General features: G+C 31.9%; 1 protein-coding gene across 7 annotated transcripts in view; it reads right to left on the bottom strand.

Annotated features, from left to right (window-relative positions):
- The window catches only part of LOC135127780 (alpha-catulin), a 264,914-nt gene that overhangs the window by 13,149 nt on the left and 230,064 nt on the right, over positions 1-21,701 (bottom strand). For all 7 annotated transcript variants that reach the window (XR_010280278.1, XM_064054388.1, XM_064054393.1 and 4 more), the window contains 3 exons: positions 2,230-2,478; positions 1,898-2,176; positions 1,696-1,848 (listed from right to left, as the gene is read on the bottom strand). Coding sequence is in view for 6 of the 7 variants with exons in the window: in XM_064054388.1 (XP_063910458.1) it covers positions 1,696-1,848; positions 1,898-2,176; positions 2,230-2,478 (681 nt within the window). In the remaining variant the exon portion in view is untranslated. The remainder of the gene's footprint in view (positions 1-1,695; positions 1,849-1,897; positions 2,177-2,229; positions 2,479-21,701) is intronic.

The raw sequence follows: 21,701 nt of genomic DNA, 5'->3' as shown, positions 1-21,701 counted from the left end.
AAAATCCTACAACTGAAAAAATTCATATTAAAAACCGAAACGAAAACTTGCAAATCGGAAAATTGAAAAAATGGAAAACTGAAAAATCCAAAATTGAAAAGACGAAAACCGAAAAACTTCAAATCGATAAATTGGAAAATCCAAAAACTGAAAATTTAAAAAACAAAAATTAGAAAACCTAACAATGAAAAACCGAAAAATTAAAAAATAAGAAAATAAAAAACCGAAACGAAAAGTTGGAAATCAAAATTTGAAGAAATAAAAAATTGAAAATTCGAGGAATTTTGAATCGAAAAATTGAAGAAACAAAAAAAATTAAAAATTGAAAAATAATAGAAAAACTCAAGAAACGAAAAACTGAAAAAATTTAAATTGTAAAAACAAAGAGTTATAAAACCGGAACATTAACAGTTTAAAAATTGTAAAAATAAAGAAAATAAAAATCGCAAACCAAAAATTGCTAATCGAAAATTTGAAGAAATGAAAAATTAAAAAATTGAAAATCGCAAATCGAAAAATTGAAAAATCCTACAACTGAAAAATTTCACCTTAAAAACCGAAACAAAAACTTGCAAATCGGAAAATTGAAAAATTCTACAACTGAAAAATTTCACATTAAAAGAAGAAAACTTAGAAATTTGAACATTGGAAAATTGAAACGAAAACTTCTAAATGGAAAAATTGAAGAAGCGAAAAATTAAAACTTTAAAATTGAACAACTTAACGTCGAAAAACTGAAAAATCTAAAAATTGAAAAATTTCACATTGAAAAAAGACAAACTAGAAACTCAGAACATTCAAAACCCGAAAAATGTAAACAATAAAGAAAATATAAAACCGAAACAAAAACTTGCAAATCGAAACATTGAAGAATTGTCAAATTCAAAACTCGAAAAACTGAAAAATCTAAAATTGAAAAAACGAAAAATTAAAGTCTAAAATTGAAAAAAAAAATAGAAAAACCTAACAATGAAAAACCGAAATGAAAAACTTCATTTCGAAAATTTTAAAATTAAAGAATCAAAAAATTGAAAGATCAAAAATTCAAAATCGCAAATAGAAAAATTGAAGAAAGGAAAAACTGAAAAAATTGAACTTGGAAAAACAAAGAATTATAAAATCGGAACATTGACAGTTTAGAAATTGTAAAAATTAAGAAAATAAAAATCGCAAACCAAAAATTGCAAATCAAAATTTGAAGAAACGAAAAATGAAAGAATCAAACATTTTTAAAAATTAAACATTGAAAACTCGAGAAATTTTAAATCGTACAACTGCAAATCTAAAAATTGAAGAAACAAAAAAAATTCAAAATTTAAAAATCGCAAATCTGAAATTTGAAGCAACGAAAAATTGAAAAAATTAAATTTGAAAAAGTAAAGAAAATAAAAAAACCGAAACGAAATATTGAAACGGAAAACTCGAGAACCCAAATCTAAAATTGCAAAACCTAAAAATCGAAAATTGAAAAACTCAAGAAACAAAAAATATGAAAAATAGAAGAATTAAAAATGTAAGTTAAAAAAGTTGCACGAGTGTTATTTACAGCACTGGTTAGAGATTATCAGAAAACAAAAATCACAATTTTTTATAATGTTTCAAAGAGGTGGACTTTATCGGGCTATCCCTCAGGGCCAAGATAAGTTCTGTCGACCAATTTTTTAACACAGATCCACCCACCCTACACTGACCTACCTCAACTTGGGTGTTGCTCTCTTGCCATTTATCCGTCTCGGCGTCCATTTCGCTAGTTATCAGTTTCATCTCCAGCCCCGACTTGGCGATTTTCTCCTGCTCCTCCGTATCCAGTCTAACAGCCTTAAGGGGTTTCGACGTAGTTCCATGCTTCTGCAAATCAACTCGTAATCCCGCTACATAAAAACCCCAATTAACTTACACCTGGTCTCGGCAGCGACATATAGACCTGTTTCTCCGGTTTCGCCTGGCTCGCCTCCAGTACATCCTTAACGATTGTCGTAACGTCAGACACAAGCCACTGGTACATATCCGCAAAAACTTCTAAATTTTCTTGAGCAATTTTACTACCTGGGTAGGCCGCCAGCGTTTTAGCAGCCGTGATCACCTGTGGCCCGTAGACCCGCAGATTGATTTCTGTGAATTTCGCGGACACTTGCAGCGTCTCGGAAACCGCGACGTGCCGCAGCAATTTACAGACCTATAATTACACACGTGTGAAAATTTTTTCTACGGCCGCGCGACGAAAACCACCTCCAAAATGTGGTCGATTGAATCTTGAAAGGCATTAGAGGTGTGGTGAAGTCTATCGATATCAGACATTAGGGCCTGTTGCCGAATACTACTGACTAATTCCAGTCCTTGCTTCGTCGCAGTGCTGAGTTCCTGTGCCTGCTGGATCCCTGCGTTGGACAAGTGTCGGGACAAGTCGCGAGCTGAATTTATACAAGCCGACACGGAACTCTCAACTTCTGGACAGTTAATAGCACCCTCGAAATCAATCTAAAAACGGGAATTGAATTAGTACATGTTTTGAGAAGTTGGGAAATTCAATATCGGATTATTGGATTTATGGGGGAGTTGGGGAAACAATTCGACTCAACAAACTCCGACACAATAAAATGTCACTTTCTATTATGCTGTCCACTATAAAAATGAGGAAACTTCTCGGAAGGGTTGTATTCGGTCTTAGGGCTTGTTACACGACAAGAAGTTACGGCCGAGTGAAGGCATTTTCTGTGTAGGAGATTTCGTAAACGAGATCGCAACGGATTACATGCGGTAGCAAAGTATTAATAAATAATGGGCTTAAAGCTCTACTACGGGGACCAGAGATGTAGTTTCCTTGGACGTTTAATTAAATAATTAATTAATTAATCATAACTACAGCAGCCGCATAGAAGACACTGTGACTATTTACAAACCCGAATCACACATATTCAGAATTAATTTTTTAGGTGGGTAGATATAAAAAAAAAATAGTGTTTTCTTGGAAATATAGCCAACTAAATTGATGCTGTTTTTAATTTCTTGTAAAGAAATAATTAATGTATTTTGCAGTTAAGCTCCGCCTCCTTGGTTCATGGCGAATAAAAAAAAATCATCACAATTGAGACAGGGTGGGTGGGCGGGCTTACATTTTGCCTTGTTGTTTTAGTATGCGTGGACTTCTTTATTCTTTTCACAACATGAAACTTAAAATATGTTTAAAATGGAAAATTTGTATAAGGAAATATCGATTTTTAATAATTAGGCTCCGCCTCATAATTGCAAAAACCATATTTTGTTGCAAAAATGTAGCGATCGTTCAAATAAAAAATTGTGGATTTAGAGTTTAGTGAATGATTCGTTCACATTTCCAAAGCCAACTTGACGTCGTTTTTATTTGAACCATGTTTTAAGTTTTTTGTTGTGAAAAGATGACTATGTATATTAAACAAAAAGGCAAAATATAAGCCCCGCCCACCCACCCGGTCTCCTTTCTGATGATTTTTTTATTCGTCGTGAGCCAATGCGCAAAAACACATTTTTCTGTTATTCGAAGAGATGTGCTGAAAATCAAGCAAAATTCTAGGAGAATAATCTCCTTCCAGATGGATTTGGTGAATTTTCAGTCTTTCATAAATAAGATGGAAGTTCGGAATAATTTCTAATATGCGAACATATGACGAAAATAAGCACAGATTCTTGAGACTGAGACAATTTCCTATTCTGTCATATTTTGGAGGTCATAAAACTTCGAAAAAACATTAGTTTACGCTTGAAAAGTAAAAAAATGACACACTAGGTGATATATTTTAGAATAAACTATGTTCCTTTACATATTTTAATGATTTGTTTTGGGATAGATTCGACGAACGATTTATTGGCATATACATGTGTTTCTCACACCTTTATTTGAACAAAGTCGGCGAAAGTAGGCACAGATTCTTGGTTCTAAGAAAAGTTCCGATAAGAATGACATATTTTCAGATAGATTTGACCCACCTCAAGGTTTTTAGTTAGACAAAAATAATTATCGACTGTTTAAAAAAATTGTACACGTTCAAAATTGTATTTAAAAATTAAGTGAATTTCTTTAAATATATGAACATATAAATCATTTGCTTAAACTTATTTAGACACTCGCTGTTGAACGACAGTCCAACAAATCCCACTTTTAATAATAAAATTTGCTTTTGCGAATTTTGTTTTGTGGTTACTTCGAAGTGCGGGGGCAATATGAACTATATTTAAAGTAGATAACAACGAGAAAAAAAGTATTCTCAATTTCTCAGTACATGCTTAACTTCAATTGCTTATGTTCAGACTTCGAAATAATTCGACTATTAGCACGTTCAGATAACAAGGATAACAAGGAAGACGACATTTGTGTTAAAAGAAAATGAAATTTGAATTATGTTGTCTGGTCAACTCAGAGAAGACGACTAATTAATTAATTAACACACTTGGTTTTTTCCCAAAAACCTGTCAAGGATCAACAATCATCAATTTGAAGAACATTTAAATGAAAATAATTTTTATGAGGACTATAAACGGACCAATTTTGGTAAGTAAACAATTTACCATGCTTTTGGTGACAACATTATTATTTTTGCAACTTCAGAGTTAAATTGAAGAGGTTTTTTCCAAAACTGATTAAGTCCATATTTCATAAATTTGAAATGTACTCCTGGGTATACTATAGGACAACAAAAATAAGCTCCCAAACAAATAGTTTTTCCAAAATTTTTGTTTCATTCCAATCATGTATTAACTTCAATTAAATTTTATTTAAAACTAATTTAGGAGTGCTATATTATGCAATTTAAACAACATTTTTTCTGCAAAATTGTAAGATCACGTCATTATTTTCTATAGAGGCCCTTAACGAATAATTTTTCAATAAAAATACGTTTGCAAGATTTCATAGTCTTCGGTTTCGCAGTTTCAAAATTAAATTGCAAAATGTTAGAAAATTTTGATTTTTTTCCAGAAATCTGGATGTCTAAGTAAAAACTCAATAATTATAATTGTTGTAAATATTTTTACCATCTACACGATATTACTAAAATATGTATAAAATTTGACCACAATTGGTCCAGTTGTTTTGGAGAATATGTATCTAATAAAAATCGATACAGACAGACGGACGGACTGACGGAAACGGGAAACCGATTTTTTGTACTCTATTACCCGATTAAAATATTTCTTAAAAAAAAAATAGTTCTGAACTAAGAAAAAACCCCTTTTTCTGATCTTTTTTTGATCTGATCTTAATTTCTAATAAAAATGTGTCTTTCCCCATTGAAACTTTAATTATTTATTTATTAAAATCGGAAACTGTGGGGCCGGCGTGTTATTAATTAATTTCTTTAAATGCTTCTTTCAAGTAATTTCCAAAAAATTACACATTAGGTGGTCCATTTTATAATTTAAAAAAAATTAGAAAATTTTTTTACTATATTTGAGCCAAAATAATGACATATTTGGGGACTGATTGCAATAATACTTTATTGTATAGAGGTAAGTATAAGGAATTTTATAAATATTTCGTTTTGAAACATAACAAAATTGTACTGTAGTAAGAAGAAATTGTATTTTTTCAAACATCCTGGAACAAGATAACAAATCAAACCAGACTTAAAATAAGATAGATTAACCCCTTGTTCAAAATTACATTTTCAGTTGTGTACTCGTACTTATATAACATAACATGAACAAAAAAATTCATAGTACTTGCCAAGATAGATTGATTTGGCAAATGATATATCCTCTAAGAACTTAGGGGCGGGTGGGCGGGGCTAGCACTTGCTAAGATAAGATTGATTTTGGCAAATGACATCTTCTAAGAAAGTAAAGGGCGGGTAGGCGGGGCTAGTACTTGCTGAGATGGACTGATTTTGGTAAATGAGATCCCTCTAAGAAAACACAGGGCGGGTGGGCGGATCCTCTAAGAAATTTAATTAAATTATTATAAGAAAAGACAGTACAGGCTCCTACCACTTTCAAAACTTTCCAATCTGGAATACCTAGAACTTCAAGATTGTTTTAAATTTTTCAAAAAAAAAAACAGTGTCCCAAATTCAACTCAAAAACAAGTGAAGTCAGAATTTTCATAAAATAGAACACCAAAGTCCCCCAAAATTGTTTTAAATAACTTACAAAAAAAATCTTCATGGGCTCCCAAAATAATACACCATGTGTACTCAAGAGTCTCCCGAATTAAAAAAAAAACACTGCGGCACTCAAGACTCTCAAATTCATAAACAATAAAAATTGGAAGATCGAAAAATTGAAAAATCCAATACAAAAACTGAAACATTGAAAAATTTAGATCTCGAAAAACTGAAAAATCAAAAACCTGAAAAATCGAAAAGAAGAATAATTCCAAGAAGTGGTTTATTAAAATATTAATTTTGGAGATTAAAGATGAATTTATATTCTTTCCTGATGTTTTTAAAGCTGAACTTAAAAAACTGAAAAATCAAAACATTAAAAATTCGGGAAATCGAGAAATAGGAAAACCAAAAAATCGATTAATCGGAGAATTGAAGAATCGAAAAACTGGAAAATCGAGAAATTGACAAATTTCAAAACTGAAATGTCGAAAAATTCGGAAATCGAAAAATCAGAAAATCGAAATAGGCCAAACTCGAAAAGTTGAAAACTGAAAATATTAAAAAAAAATATTGAAAAATTGAAAAATCGAAAATTTAAAATTTTGGCAAATGATACATATGCTCTAGGAAAGTAAAGTGTGGGTGGGCGGGGAAAGTACCTGCTAGGATAAGACTGATTTTTGCAAATGGAGTATCCTCTAAGAAATTTAATTAAATTATTATAAGAAAAGACACTAGAGGCTCCTACCACTTTCAAAACTTTCCAATCTGGAATACCTAGAACTTCAAGATTGTTTTAAATTTTCCAAAAAAAAAAAACAGGGTCCCAAAATTAACTCAAAAACAGGTCAAGTCAGAATTTTCCAAAAATAGAACACCAAAGGCCCCCAAAATTGTTTTAAATAATTTACAAAAAAAATCTCGATGGGCTCCCAAAATAATACACCATGTGTACTCAAGAGTCTCCCGAATTAAAAGAAAATACTGTGGCACCTCAAGACTTTTTCAAATTCATATACAATAAAAATTGGAAGATTGAAAAATGTAACAATTCAATTCAAGAACTGAAACATTGAAAAATTTAGATCTCGAAAAATTGAAAAATCAAAAACTGAAAATTCGAAAAGAATAATTTCAAGAAGTGGTTTATTAAAATATTAATTTTGGAGATTAAAGATGAATTTATATTATTTCCTGATGTTTTTAAAGTTGAACTTTAAAAACTGAAAAATCAAAACATTAAAAATTCGGGAAATCGAGAAATAGGAAAACCAAAAAATCGATTAATCGGAGAATTGAAAAATCGAAAAACTGGAAAATCGAGAAATTGACAAATTTTAAAACTGAAATGTCGAAAAATTCGGAAATCGAAAAATCAGAAAATCAAAATAGGCCAAACTCGAAAAGTTGAAAACTGAAAATATTAAAAAAAAAATATTGAAAAATTGAAAAACCGAAAATTTAAAATTTTTGCAAATGATACATATGCTCTAGGAAAATAAAGGGCGGGTGGGCGGGGCTAGTACCTGCTAGGATAAGACTGATTTTTGCAAATGAAGTATCCTCTAAGAAATTTAATTAAATTATTATAAAAAAATACACTACAGGCTCCTACCACTCTCAAAACTTTCCAATCTGGAATACCTAGAACTTCAAGATTGTTTTAAATTTTTCAAAAAAAAAAACAGTGTCCCAAAATTAACTCAAAAACAGGTCAAGTCAGAATTTTCCAAAAATAGAACACTAAAGTCCCCCAAAATTGTTTTAAATTATTTACAAAAAAAAATCTTCATGGGCTCCCAAAATAATACACCATGTGTACTCAAGAGTCTCCCGAATTAAAAAAAAAAATACTGCGGCACTCAAGACTTTTTCAAATTCATAAACAATAAAAATTGGAAGATCGAAAAATTTAAAAATCCAATTCAAAAACTGAAACATTGAAAAATTTAGATCTCGAATAATTGAAAAATCAAAAACCTGAAAAATCGAAAAGAAGAATAATTTCAAGAAGTGGTTTATTAAAATATTAATTTTTGCGATTAAAGATGAATTAATATTATTTCCTGATGTTTTTAAAGTTGAACTTTAAAAACTGAAAAATCAGAACATTAAAAATTCGGGAAATCAAGAAATAGGAAAACCAAAAAATCGATTAATCGGAGAATTGAAGAATTGAAAAACTGAAAAATCGAGAAATTGGCGAATTTCAAAACTGAAATGTCGAAAAATTCGGAAATCGAAAAATCGAAATAGGCCAAATTCGACAATTTGATTATTGAACATATTAATATTTAAAAAAATATTGAAAAATTGAAAAATCTAAAATTTAAAATTTTGGCAAATGATACATTATGCTCTAGGAAAATAAAGGGCTAGCGGGCGGAGCTAGTATTTGCTAAGATAAGGCGGATTCTGGCAGATGACATATACTCTAATAAAATAAAGGGTGGGTGAGCGGGGCTGGTACTTGCTTAGATAGACTAATTTTAGCAAATGACATATTTTCTAAGAAAATAGAGGGCGGGCGTCTGGAACTAGTACCTGCTAGAATAACACTGAATAATTATTTCAAGAAGTAGTTTATTAAAATATTAATTTTGGAGATTAAAGATGATTCTTTCCTGATACTTTTAAAGTTGAACTTATTCTTTATTTTAAAACCTGAAAAATCAAAACATTAAAAATTCGGGAAATCGCGAAATAGGAAAACCAAAAAATCGATTAATCGGAGAATTGAAGAATCGAAAAACTGAAAAATCGAGAAATTGACAAATTTCAAAACTGAAATATCGAAAAATCAGACAATAGAAATAGGCCAAACTCGAAAAGTTGGAAATTGAAAATACAAAAATTAAAAAAAAAATTGAAAAATTGAAAATTTAAAATTTTGGCAAATGATACATATGCGAAAATAAAGGGCGAGCGAGCGGAGCTAGTATTTGCTAAGATAGGGCGGATTCTGGCAGATGACGTATACTCTAATAAAATAAAGGGTGGGTGGGCGGGGCTAGTACTTGCTCAGATACACTAATTTTGGCAAATGATATATTCTCTAAGAAACTAATGGGTGGGTGGGCAGGGCTAGCACTTGCTAAGATAAAACTAATTTTGGCAAATAACATCCTCTAAGAAAATAAAGGGTGGGTGTTTGGGTTGGTTCCTATCAAGATGAGACTGATCTGGGCAAATGAACAATAGCAAGACAACCAACCATTTCCATTCGCAGTTCTTCGGGTCAATTATAAACATTGACCTCACGCAGAGTCTTGAGAGTACATGGAGATTTTATATGAGTAGGAGTGAAATAAACTTATATAAAATTCGTTCAAAGCAGACAAAGTCAAACTTTACAAAATGCAACGTGGTCAATGACCACGTCTCACCAAAGATCAACGAACACAAAAAATTACGCTATTAACAAGCTTCAAATATCACCAAATCAAAGAATACACATTAAAGTCGTAACAAGAACGATTTATAGTAAAATAAAATCAACTCGTTTCATCTTAACCCTCAACTATTCTTATTTATTGCGACTTCAAAGATAAAACGTTTAAAGAAAGCTAGACGACTACTACAAAAGACTGGTTTTTATTATAACAGAAATAAAAATGAATCAAGGACCGCTCGGATTCCGACGTACTCAAACATCAAAGACTTTAGTTTTCACTGGTTGCCTATTTCAAAGTCGACAGTAAAGAACACACAATTTAACGACTTCGAAAAAAATATGAGAAAAATTTCCTTTCCTCCTGATAGTGCTTTCTTTATTTATTTAAATTCACAATATAAACCCAGAACGTAGTGACGCAAAAAATGTATTAGCTTAAAGAAAAAGAGGCCATCCTTTACAATTCCCTGATAACATTAGTCCCTCCATCCGCTCCCATCCACCGAGAAAAATCGGCAATAGGACGTAAAATCGACTCCACAAGAAATAACTCACCGAGTTGTCAATACATTTCGATAGAACGAAAGAAGGCAAAAATTCGTTAAGCATCAATTATGTAAATATGCGCCTGCAAAAGTACAGGCAGTGTGTCGTAAACTCAATTTCATTTCTCCAAATAATCAATTTAGCATTGAAGTTAAAATCCAATTCCGACAGTAGGCGGAAATGTAGGCGAGAAGTTTTTGACCTCATTTAGACAGGCATCCAACGTATGAAAATATTTAGTTTATAAATTGTGCGAGAGACGGAAATTGTTTCGAATAAATTTTGATGAAATGGATGGACCGACAGTTTTATTTCACATTAGGGGAAACCCTGCAGTGAAAAATGCTCTAAACGTTCCAGCATATCAGTCTCGCATGACGCCAACCGACGGCGAAATTAACAAAATTTTGCTTTTTGTTCCAAGCTCTGGAAACAAATTAGCAGCACTTGTTCTTAATTTGACTGACTAGCCTATTATTCATGAGTAATTTGACACCCGCCGACTGATGCATTTAAGTTTAACTGGTGACGATAAGCTCCAGGAGCTCCGTCAATAATTCACCACGAAATCCACTCCATGGTGTCATTAACACTATTGTTAATCCAAGCTGCGACACTTTATTCCAGTTCCTCTATCGCCGCATTTTCATTTTAGTATTCATGAAACTTCCAGATAGCTTCCCAACTCCATCAAAATTCAAGTTTGCATCAAACGTAACTAAGTGACAAGAAATGCCAAGAAATTGTCTTTCAAAGCCGTGTTTACGAATATTTCTTGGTGCACATTTCAAAATGAAAACGCTTTCAAGCTGAATTTGCGTGGCAGAAAATTAAAGTCCGTAAAAAGTCGCCGAGTTTGAGTGCTCAATTTAAATAATAAGTTTAGATTTGTCGCTTAAAGAAAACAGAGTTAATGGCGAGCTAATTGGGAGAAAAATCAAGGACTGGCTACAGCGCTGGGATAAATGGCAGAGACGCCGGCTGCAGTTAACTTTAATTCGCGACTATAACTTTCAATCAGGCGTCACAATGCGGCAAACGCGGTGTTGTCTCACTAATCTAGAGAATCTTAATTCTTGTTGCCACTTCCCCCTACGAACACGTCTACATTTCATTAATTTTATGCGTCGGTTTCCTATGAAACGACTGAAACAATCTTAATTAGTGTACTTGAATTTGACTAACGCTAACTTAATAGGATGTGATGTTTTTTGATCATGGCAGGAATTACAAGAGTAATTTTTCACGCGTCAACGAAATTTTGCTAAATTCTCTTTCATAAATTGGACTTGGGAATGTGATGAAATTTGCCGCTTCATTGACATTGCGCACACGAGAATTAATGGTCGAAACGATGCGTTAATGCGCATGTGCACCGCACACCTAACCTAGAAATCTGAGTTCAAATCCTACCCGTTCTACCTTGTTTTCCACGTTTTAGAAAATTCAGATAAATAATTCTCAAAATATTCAACTATTTATGTTACATGATTCAAAGGAATAAATTACATATCAAGATGGCTTTGGAATTTCGTCAAATTTGCCCCTTCGTTTTGATGATTAAAACTCGTCACTCATCACCAAAATGCACAAATTTCAATCATAATCTAAGTCAACTTGATGCAAGATATTCACTAATCATCCTCTATAACCTTCTAATTGTGCTAGTATTACTTCAAATATTTAAAAGCTGATTAATTTAATAATTGTTTCTCTATTTAACAAATAATGATTTTGTTATTTCATTGTGAATTCTGCAAAACGACATTAAATATACGAAAGGTGATGATAAAATGCGAATAAATCCAGGATAAACCGTTTTTAATGAGTTAACATCAAAGCATATTCCATTTCGTTAAATTAGAAAGACTGGCTGAGTGAGTCACATCATCAAAAAAAGTATGAATTTCCTGCTACACCTACAGATAAGGGGATGATAAATATAAATTAAGAATAGCACAGGACCGAAAACGTCCTTGCAAAACTCCACATTTGGATTATTGTTCCAAACAAACTCTTCCAAGATCTTCACACAAACCTTTTTGTCAATAATTTGGCATTTGAATAAAATTTTAAAACTCGAGAAAAATCCAAAATTTGACTCTTATTTGTAATCGTTGAGAAAAATGCAACCCTAGGTTGTGTTTGTTTTTTTTTTGGTAGAATGCGGTTAAATGGAAAAGTTGGAAAATCGCCATTAGAACAGAATGCAAAATAAAAATTGTTTATTCTTCCATTCCGAAGAGAGAAAATCCAGCTACAAAAACCGTCTCCAGCTTTCAAAAAAAAAAAAAAATCAAATGTTGATACCAGTATTTGAAAAATAAAACACAAGGGATCGTCGAGATTCTTTCAAATTACTTCTAAAATAACACATAACGGGTCTACGAGATTTCTTCAAATTATTGCAAAAACCAGACATAAGGCACCCCCGAGATTTTTTCAAACTATTTCAAAAACAAAAGACAAAAAGTCCCAGAGATTCTTTCAAACAACTTCAAAAACAAAAAACAAAAGGTACCCGAGATTCTTTCAAACTACGTCAAAAACAAAACACAAGGGGTCTACGAGATTCCTGCAAATTATTTCAAAAACCAGACACAAGGAATCCCTGAGATTTTTTAAACTGCTTCAAAAACAAAACACAAAAGGTACCCGATTCTTTCAAACTACTTCAAAAACCGGAGATAAGGGGTCCTGAGATTCTTTCAAACTACTTCAACAACAAATCACAAGGGGTCTATGAGATTCCTTGAAATTACTTCAAAAACCAGACATAAGGAATCTCTGAGATTTTTTCAACTGCTTCAAAAACAAAACACAAAATGTATCCGATATTCTTTCAAATTACTTCAAAAACCGGAGATAAGGGGTCCCTGAGATTCTTTCAAATTACTTCAACAACAAAACATAAGGGGTTTACGAGATTCCTTCAAATTACTTCAAAAACCAGACATAAGGAATCCCTGAGATTTTTTAAACTACTTCAAAACCAGAACACAAAAGGTACCCGAGATTCTTTCAAATAACTTCAAAAACCGGAGATAAGGGATTCCTGAGATTCTTTCAAACTACTTCAACAACAAATCACAAGGGGTCAACGAGATTCCTTCAAATTACTTCAAAAACCAAACATAAGGAATCTCTGAGATTTTTTAAACTGCTTCAAAAACAAAACACAAAATGTATCCGATATTCTTTCAAACTAATTCAACAACAAAACACAAAGAGTCCTCGAGATTCTTTCACATTACTTCAAAAACCAAACATAAGGAATCCCTGAGATTTTTTAAACTACTTCAAAACCAAAACACAAAAGGTATCCAAGATTCTTTCAAATTACTTAAAAAACCGGAGATAAGGGGTCCCTGAGATTCTTTCAAACTACTTCAACAACAAAACACAAGGGGTCTACGAGATTCCTTCAAATTACTTCAAAAACCAGACATAAGGAATCCCTGAGATTTTTTAAACTACTTCAAAACCAGAACACAAAAGGTACCCGAGATTCTTTCAAATTACTTCAAAAACCGGACATAAGGGGTCCCTGAGATTCTTTCAAACTACTTCAACAACAAATCACAAGGGGTCAACGAGATTCCTTCAAATTACTTCAAAAACCAAACATAAGGAATCTCTGAGATTTTTTAAACTGCTTCAAAAACAAAACACAAAATGTATCCGATATTCTTTCAAACTAATTCAACAACAAAACACAAAGAGTCCTCGAGATTCTTTCACATTACTTCAAAAACCAAACATAAGGAATCCCTGAGATTTTTTAAACTACTTCAAAACCAAAACACAAAAGGTATCCAAGATTCTTTCAAATTACTTAAAAAACCGGAGATAAGGGGTCCCTGAGATTCTTTCAAACTACTTCAACAACAAAACACAAGGGGTCTACGAGATTCCTTCAAATTACTTCAAAAACCAGACATAAGGAATCCCTGAGATTTTTTAAACTACTTCAAAACCAGAACACAAAAGGTACCCGAGATTCTTTCAAATTACTTCAAAAACCGGACATAAGGGGTCCCTGAGATTCTTTCAAACTACTTCAACAACAAATCACAAGGGGTCAACGAGATTCCTTCAAATTACTTCAAAAACCAAACATAAGGAATCTCTGAGATTTTTTAAACTGCTTCAAAAACAAAACACAAAATGTATCCGATATTCTTTCAAACTAATTCAACAACAAAACACAAAGAGTCCTCGAGATTCTTTCACATTACTTCAAAAACCAAACATAAGGAATCCCTGAGATTTTTTAAACTACTTCAAAACCAAAACACAAAAGGTATCCGAGATTCTTTCAAATTATTTAAAAAACCGGAGATAAGGGGTCCCTGAGATTCTTTCAAACTACTTCAACAACAAATCACAAGGGGTTTACGAGATTCCTTCAAATTACTTTAAAAACCAGACATAAGGAATCCCTGAGATTTTTTAAACTGCTTCAAAAACAAAACACAAAAGGTACCCGAGATTCTTTCAAACTACTTCAAAAACCGGAGATAAGGGGTCCCTGAGATTCTTTCAAACTACTTCAACAACAAATCACAAGGGGTCTACGAGATTCCTTCAAATTACTTCAAAAACCAGACATAAGGAGTTGAGATTTTTTAAACTGCTTCAAAAACAAAACCCGATATTCTTTTAAACTACTTCAACAACAAAACACAAAAGGTCCTCGAGATTATTTCACATTACTTTAAAAACCAGACACAAGGGATCCATGAGACTCTTTCAGACGACTTCAAAACAACATCCACAGTTGATCCGCGAGATTCATTCAAACTACTTTAAAAACAACACAGAAGGGGTCACCGAGATTCTTGCAAATTATTTCAAAAACTCAACCCATAGAGGGTCTCTGAGATTCTTTCAAATTACTTCAAAGAAAAGCCATCACGAAACTTTGAGTTTCTTTCAAGCTACTTCAAAAACAAAACGCAACGGATCCCGGAGATTCTTTCAAACTTCTTCAAAAACCGGACATAAGAAATCCCTGAGATTCTTTCAAACTACTTCAAAAACAAAACACAAAACGTCCCTGAGATTCTTTCAAATTACTTCAAATACCAGACATAAGGAATCCCCGAGATTCTATCAGATGACTTCAAAAACAATATCCCCAGTTGGTCCCTGAAATTCTTTCAGATGTCTTTAAAAACAAGACAAGAGATCGCGAGGTTTTTTCAAACTACTTCAAAAACAAGACACAGGGGTCCCCCGAGATTCTTTCATAGTACTTCAAAAACAAAACACCAAAGGACCCCAAGATGCCTTTAAACTACTTCAGAAACCAGACATAAGGGGTCCCTGAAATTCTTTCAAACTACTTCAAAAACAAAACAAAAGTAGTCTACGAGATTCTTTAAAAAAAAAACATACATAATGTCACCTAGAGTGCTTCAAATTACTTTAAAAACAAGAAGAAAAATGTTCGATTTTTTTTCAAACTACTTCAAAAACTTAATAGAATGGACCCGCAAGATTCTTTCGATTTACTTTAAGGACGGACAAGATATACGAATCACGGACTTTGAAATTGTCTCAAACCACTTGAAAAAAAGGAGTCCTCGAAATTGTTTCAAATTACTCCAAAAACAAAACAAAAAAAGAAAACTCGAGATTACTTCTTCCGAAAATTGATGCTAAATTGTAAAAATCGCGGTCACGATATCTGTTCTAATAAATATGAAGAGTGAACTCAAAATTTTCAAAAAAAAAATGTTAAAAGTTGATTCACTCGATTGAAAATTGGTGTGAACTTGTAGAACTGCTAGTTATAAATCTGAAATCACGATATGTTCCAATAAACTCGAAGAGTAAATTCAAAATTTTCAAAAATTTTCCAAAAACATGGTTAAAATTGGTACAATCATCCAAAAACTGGTGTCAAATTGTTGATAATTTTGCGCTAGTTACAAATCTGAAATCGCCGTCACGATATCTGTCACCATAAACACGAAGAGTGAATCCAAACTTTTCAAAAAATTTCCAAAAAAATGTTGAAATTTGGTTCACTGACCGAAAGTTGGTGTCAAATTGTAGACAATCTTCAGCAAGTTACAAATCTAAAATCGCCGTCACGATATTTGTTCCAATAAACAAGAAAAGTGAAGCCAAAATTTTCAAAAATTTTCCAAAAAAATGGTTAAAATTGGTTAAATCGACCGGAAATTGATGTCAAATTGTAGATAATCTTCCGCTAGAAACAATTCTGAAATTGCCGTCACGATATCTGTTCTAATAAACACGAAGATTGAATTCAAAATTTTCAAAAATTTTCCAAAAAAAAATGCTAAACATTGACTCACTCGACTGAAAATTGGTGTCAATTTGTAGATAATCTTCCGCTAGTTATAAATCTGAAATCTCTGTCACGATATGTTCCAATAAACTCGAAGAGTGAATTTAAAATTTCCAAAAATGTTCCAAAAACATGGTTAAAATTAGTTCAATCGACCGAAAATTGGTGCCAAATTGTAGACAATTTTGTGTTCGTTACAAAACTGAAATCGCCTTCACGATATCTGTTCCAATAAACACGAAGAGTGAATTCAAATGTTTCAAAAATTTTCCAAAAAAATGGTTAAATACATTCAATCTACCGAAAATTGTTGTCAAATTGTAGATAATCTTGCGCTAATTACAAACTTGAAATCGATGTTACGATATCTGCATGATTAAACACGAAGAGTGAATTCAAAATTTTCCAAAAAAATGGTTAAAATTCATTCAACCGATCGAAAATTAGAGTCAAATTGTAGACAATCCTCCGCAAGTTACAAATCTAAAATCGCCGTCATTATATTTGTTCCAATAAACACGAAGAGTGAAGTCAAAATTTTCAAAAATTTTCGAAAAAAAAATTTAACATTGGAGCAATCGACCGAAAATTGATGTCAAATTGTAGACCATCTTCCGCTAGTTACATATCTGAAATCGTCGTCACGATAATATGTTCCAAACTCCCAATAAACACAAAGAGTGAAGTAAAAATTTTCAAAAATTTTCCAAAAAAATATTTAAAATTGGTTCAATCGACAGAAAATTGATGTCAAATTGTAGACCATCTTCCCCTAGTTACACATCTGAAATCGTCGTCACGATAATATGTTCCAAACTCCCAATAAACACAAAGAGTGAGTTCAAAATTTTCATAAATTTTCCAAAAGAATGGTTAAAATTGGTTCAATCGACCAAAAATTGGCGTCAAATTGTGGAAAATCTTGCGCTAGTTACAAACCTGAAATCGCCGTCACGATATCTGCATGAATAAACACGAAGAGTGAATTCAAAATTTTTAAAAATTTTCCAAAAAAATGTTGAAAATTGGTTCACTGACCGAAAGTTGATGTCAAATTGTGGACAATCTTCCGCAAGTTAAAAATCCAAAATCGCTGTCACGATATTTGTTCCAACAAACACGAAGAGTGAAGTCAAAATTTTCCAAAAAAATATTTAAAATTGGTTCAATCGACCGAAAATTGATGTCAAATTGTAGACCACCTTCCGCTAGTTACACAGCTGAAATCGTCGTCACGATAATATGTTCCAAACTCCCAATAAACACAAAGAGTGAATTCAAAATATTCAAAAATTTTCCGAAAAAATAGTTAAAATTGGTTAAATCGACCGGAAATTGGTGTCAAATTGTAGATAATTTTCCACTAGAAACAATTCTGAAATTGCCGTCACGATATCTGTTCTAATAAACACGAAGAGTAAATTCAAAATTTTCAAAAATTTTCCAAAAAAATGGGTAAAATTCATTCAATCGATCGAAAATTGGAGTCAAATTGTACACAATCTTCCGCAAGTTACTAATCTGAAATCGCTGTCACGATATCTGTCCCCATAAACACGAAGAGTGAAGTCAAAATTTTCAAAAATTTTCCAAAAAAATATTTAAAATTGGTTCAATCGACCGAAAATTGGTGTCATATTGTATACAATCTTCCTCCATTTACAAATCTGAATTCGTAGTCACGATATCTGTTCTAATAAACACGAAGGGTGAATTCAAAATTTTCAAAAATTTTCCAAAAAAATGGTTAAAATTGGATCGATCGGTCGAAAATTGGTGTCAAATTGTACATAATCATCCGCTAGTTACAAATCTGAAATCGCCGTCACGATGTCTGTTCCACTAAACACGAAGAGTGAATTCAAAACTTTCAAAAATCTTCCAAAAAAATGGTTAAAATTGGATCGATCGACCGAAAACTGGTTTCAAATTGTGGATAATCTTGCGCTAGTTACAAATTTGAAATCGCCGTCTAATAAACACGAAGAGTAAATTCAATATTCCCATTCCCAAGTTCCAAAAAAAAAGGGTAAAATTCGAAAACAAACATATAACAACAAATGACACTACTCAAAACTGCCCCAAACTACTACCCACATACTCCAAACGTCCAAAGTGGATTCGCCCTCCACAACCTAAATATTCCACGCCTCTCCAGCTCCTGCTTATTAAAATATTCAGCGCCACGTGTCCTTGCTATCATAACTCCAACCTGAAGCTGAAACTCCATCCAGCGCACAAGTCTATTTTTATTCGAAATTTAAAACTGTCATACCTTCTCAAATTACACAAAAACCGTGCCCTAGTACGTGTTTTCAATGTAAACTCCCTCTTCTCCTGTTTCTGACGCACCGAAATTAATCCCACGCAGAAAACTACAAAACATCAGCAAGAAAAGTTCAGCCGACCACCTTGGCCCAGAACTCCTTGATTCATGCTCCAAGTGCACCCTCATCGCCATATCGATCCCCAATTTTTTCCCCATCAAACTAGTGAAAGGACTTTTATTAACTTTTTGAAGTTTGACGCAACTTCGGCGGCGACTTTTAACTAATTAACTTAATTTTCGGCGCAGACCTGGTGCACGTCAATCTCGAGTGTCACCATTCAGCGACAGTAAATTTCGAACTCGGCTTCATAATTAAACGAAATTCCGCTTTCTCTTTGAATATTTGATTTGCGGCTTCCGCGCGAATTTTGTGCTAAATAACGTGTGAAATTGTTGAAAATAGGACGTTTCGGTGCAGAGAGTCCATTCGGGGACTCGTTAAACGCAACTGCGTCTGCCATAAATTACGGGAGGTGGAATAGGCTTGGCAGAATTTATTATTTTACATGGCGGAGTCGCAGGGAGCAAGATTACGAAATAATTACTAACAATATGAATTCGCTCTAGTCGGGGGATTCTTAGTGGGAATTATAGTTGCAAATTAAGTTAAGTGCACCCGGCGCCTCCACCATTTGTCGCCACTGTTGGAAACCCTTGCTAGCTTTTTCCTATGAAGTTACTAGTAATTAGTTTTAGATGGTGCAGTTATTTATTAAAATATTATCCATTCACGATCTTTATATAATGAAGTAGGCTTTGATATTTTTTCTTTAAGTTGGATAAACTGACTTGATTTAGTTTTTTGTCTGTTAGTAGTTTGAGCTGGATTGCCACTTTTCTACTTCATTTATTAGATCAGAATTATTAGACGCAATTTTTTAATCAACCAAACAAATGCCAAATTTTTAAATTCTCACTGACACCCTGTATTTTTATTAGTACCATATCTTATTCTGTTTTTGTTCGTGTTCTTCTAATGTGTCTTTTAAAAAAGTAACTTATAATTAACTTTAAATTTCGAAAATAGAAAAATTCAAGTATAGAAGAACTGAAAACTCGAGAAATCGAAAAACTTGAAATTTTAAAAATTCAAAACTTAAAAAATTGAAAAACTGGGAAATCGAAAAGCCGAAAAATTGTAAACCTAAAGAATCGAAAAATTTAAAAATCTGGAGCCTGAAAAACCGAAAAATTGAGGAACTGAAAAACCGAAAAATCGAAACCTTGGCAAGTCGAAAATGGGAAAACCAAAAAATAGATTAATTGAGAAATCGGAAAACTGAAAATTTAGAAACGTCAAAACTTGAAAATTTAAAAAATTGGACAATTGAAAAATCGGAAAATTCAAAAATCGAAATGCCGAAAAGTAAAAAAACGATAAATCGAAAAATCGAAACATCGATAAAATAAATCGAGTTCTCAAAAAATTGACAAATCGAAATACATATATAACAATCGAAAATTGAAAAATCTAAAGTGTAAAAAACGAAAAACTGAAGAATTGAAGAACTGAAAAATCGAAACCGCGAATTCGAGAAACGGTAAAATAAAAAAAATATATTAATCGGAAAATCGGAAAACTGAAAATTTAGCAATCTCAAAATTTGAAAAACTGTAAAATAGAAATACTGAAGAACTGGAAAATCAAAATATCCAGAAATCGAAAAATCTAAAATTTAAAACATCGAACAACTGAAATATCACAAAAAAAAAAATTCGAAGATCTAAAACTGAAAAATCGAAAAACTGAAAAATCCACAAATCGAAACTCCAGAATTTAAAAAAATTGAAAAATCGGATAACTGAAAAATTGAAACATCGAAAAATTGGAAAATCGAAAAACCGAGAAATTCAAAAATCGAAACATCGAGAAAAAGAAAGAAATTGAGAAATTGATAAATTGAGAAATTGAGCAATCAAACATCTGAATTCCATAAATCGAGAAATAAAAAAAATTGAAAAATTTTTAAAAAGAAAAATTAAAACATCGAAAAAATTAAGAAAGCGAAGTATAAAACTGTGGAAAATTTGAGAAATCTAAAGATTAACGAAAAATTGAAAATCCAAAAAGTAAAAAAGGGATGGAAACCGAAAAACTGCAAACTGAAAAATTTTAAAATTGGAAAATCGACGAATTGGAATCGATTGGCCTGATAATTTGAAAAATTGAATAAACGAAAAATTAGAAAATCGAAAGAAAACAACAAAAATTAAGGAAATGAAAAAACAAAAAATTCTGATATAAAATCGAGAAAATGAAAAATAAAAAATCAGGAAAATGCAAAATAAAAATTGGGGAGTTGAAAAATTGAGGGGACGGAAAATTGAAAAAGGGCACAATTAAAAATCGAGAATATATATATTGAAAAATTGGAAAATTTGGAAGTCGACAAATTGGAAAATTGAAAAATCAAAAATAAAAAAACGAAAAAGTGTATAATTAAAACGTACAAAGTGTACAAAGTGAAAATCAAACTTGAACATTTGAAGAAAAATTGCTAAAAACCTGAAAATTTGAAAAAATTAATAAAGGAAAAATTGTAAAATCGAAAGAAACAACAAAAAATAAAGGAAATCAAGAAAAGGAAAATTGTGATCTAAAATCGGGGGAAAATGAAAAATAAAAAATCGGAAACAAAAAATTGGAAAAGGAAAAAATTAAAAATTGAGAAACTGAAAAATCGAAAAATGAAAATCTGTAATATTGAAAAATTGCCAAATTGAAAAACTGATGCAAACCGAAAAATTGAAAATTTTGGAAGTCGAGAAATTGTGAAATTGAAAAATCAAGAATAAAAAACGAAAAATTACAAAATGAAAACTTGAAAAATCTTAAGAATGGAAAAAGTGAAAAATCAAAAAAAAAAGAAATATGTATTATGAAATAGAAATATTTAAAATTAAAGAAATTGGAAAATCGGAAGACTGCAAATCCAAAAACCGCAAAGTGAAAATTTAAAAGTTGAAAAATGGACGGACTGAAAATTCAAAGCCTGAAAATTTGAAAAATTGAACAAATGAAAAATTGGAAAA

This window comes from Zophobas morio, unplaced genomic scaffold, assembly GCF_036711695.1.
Source record: "Zophobas morio isolate AGI-343-1 ecotype UQ-CSIRO unplaced genomic scaffold, CSIRO_AGI_Zmor_V1 ptg000012l, whole genome shotgun sequence".
Lineage (NCBI taxonomy): Eukaryota > Metazoa > Arthropoda > Insecta > Coleoptera > Tenebrionidae > Zophobas > Zophobas morio.
Note: the sequence above shows the minus strand (reverse complement) of the source record. Positions and strands in the feature narration are given on the sequence as shown.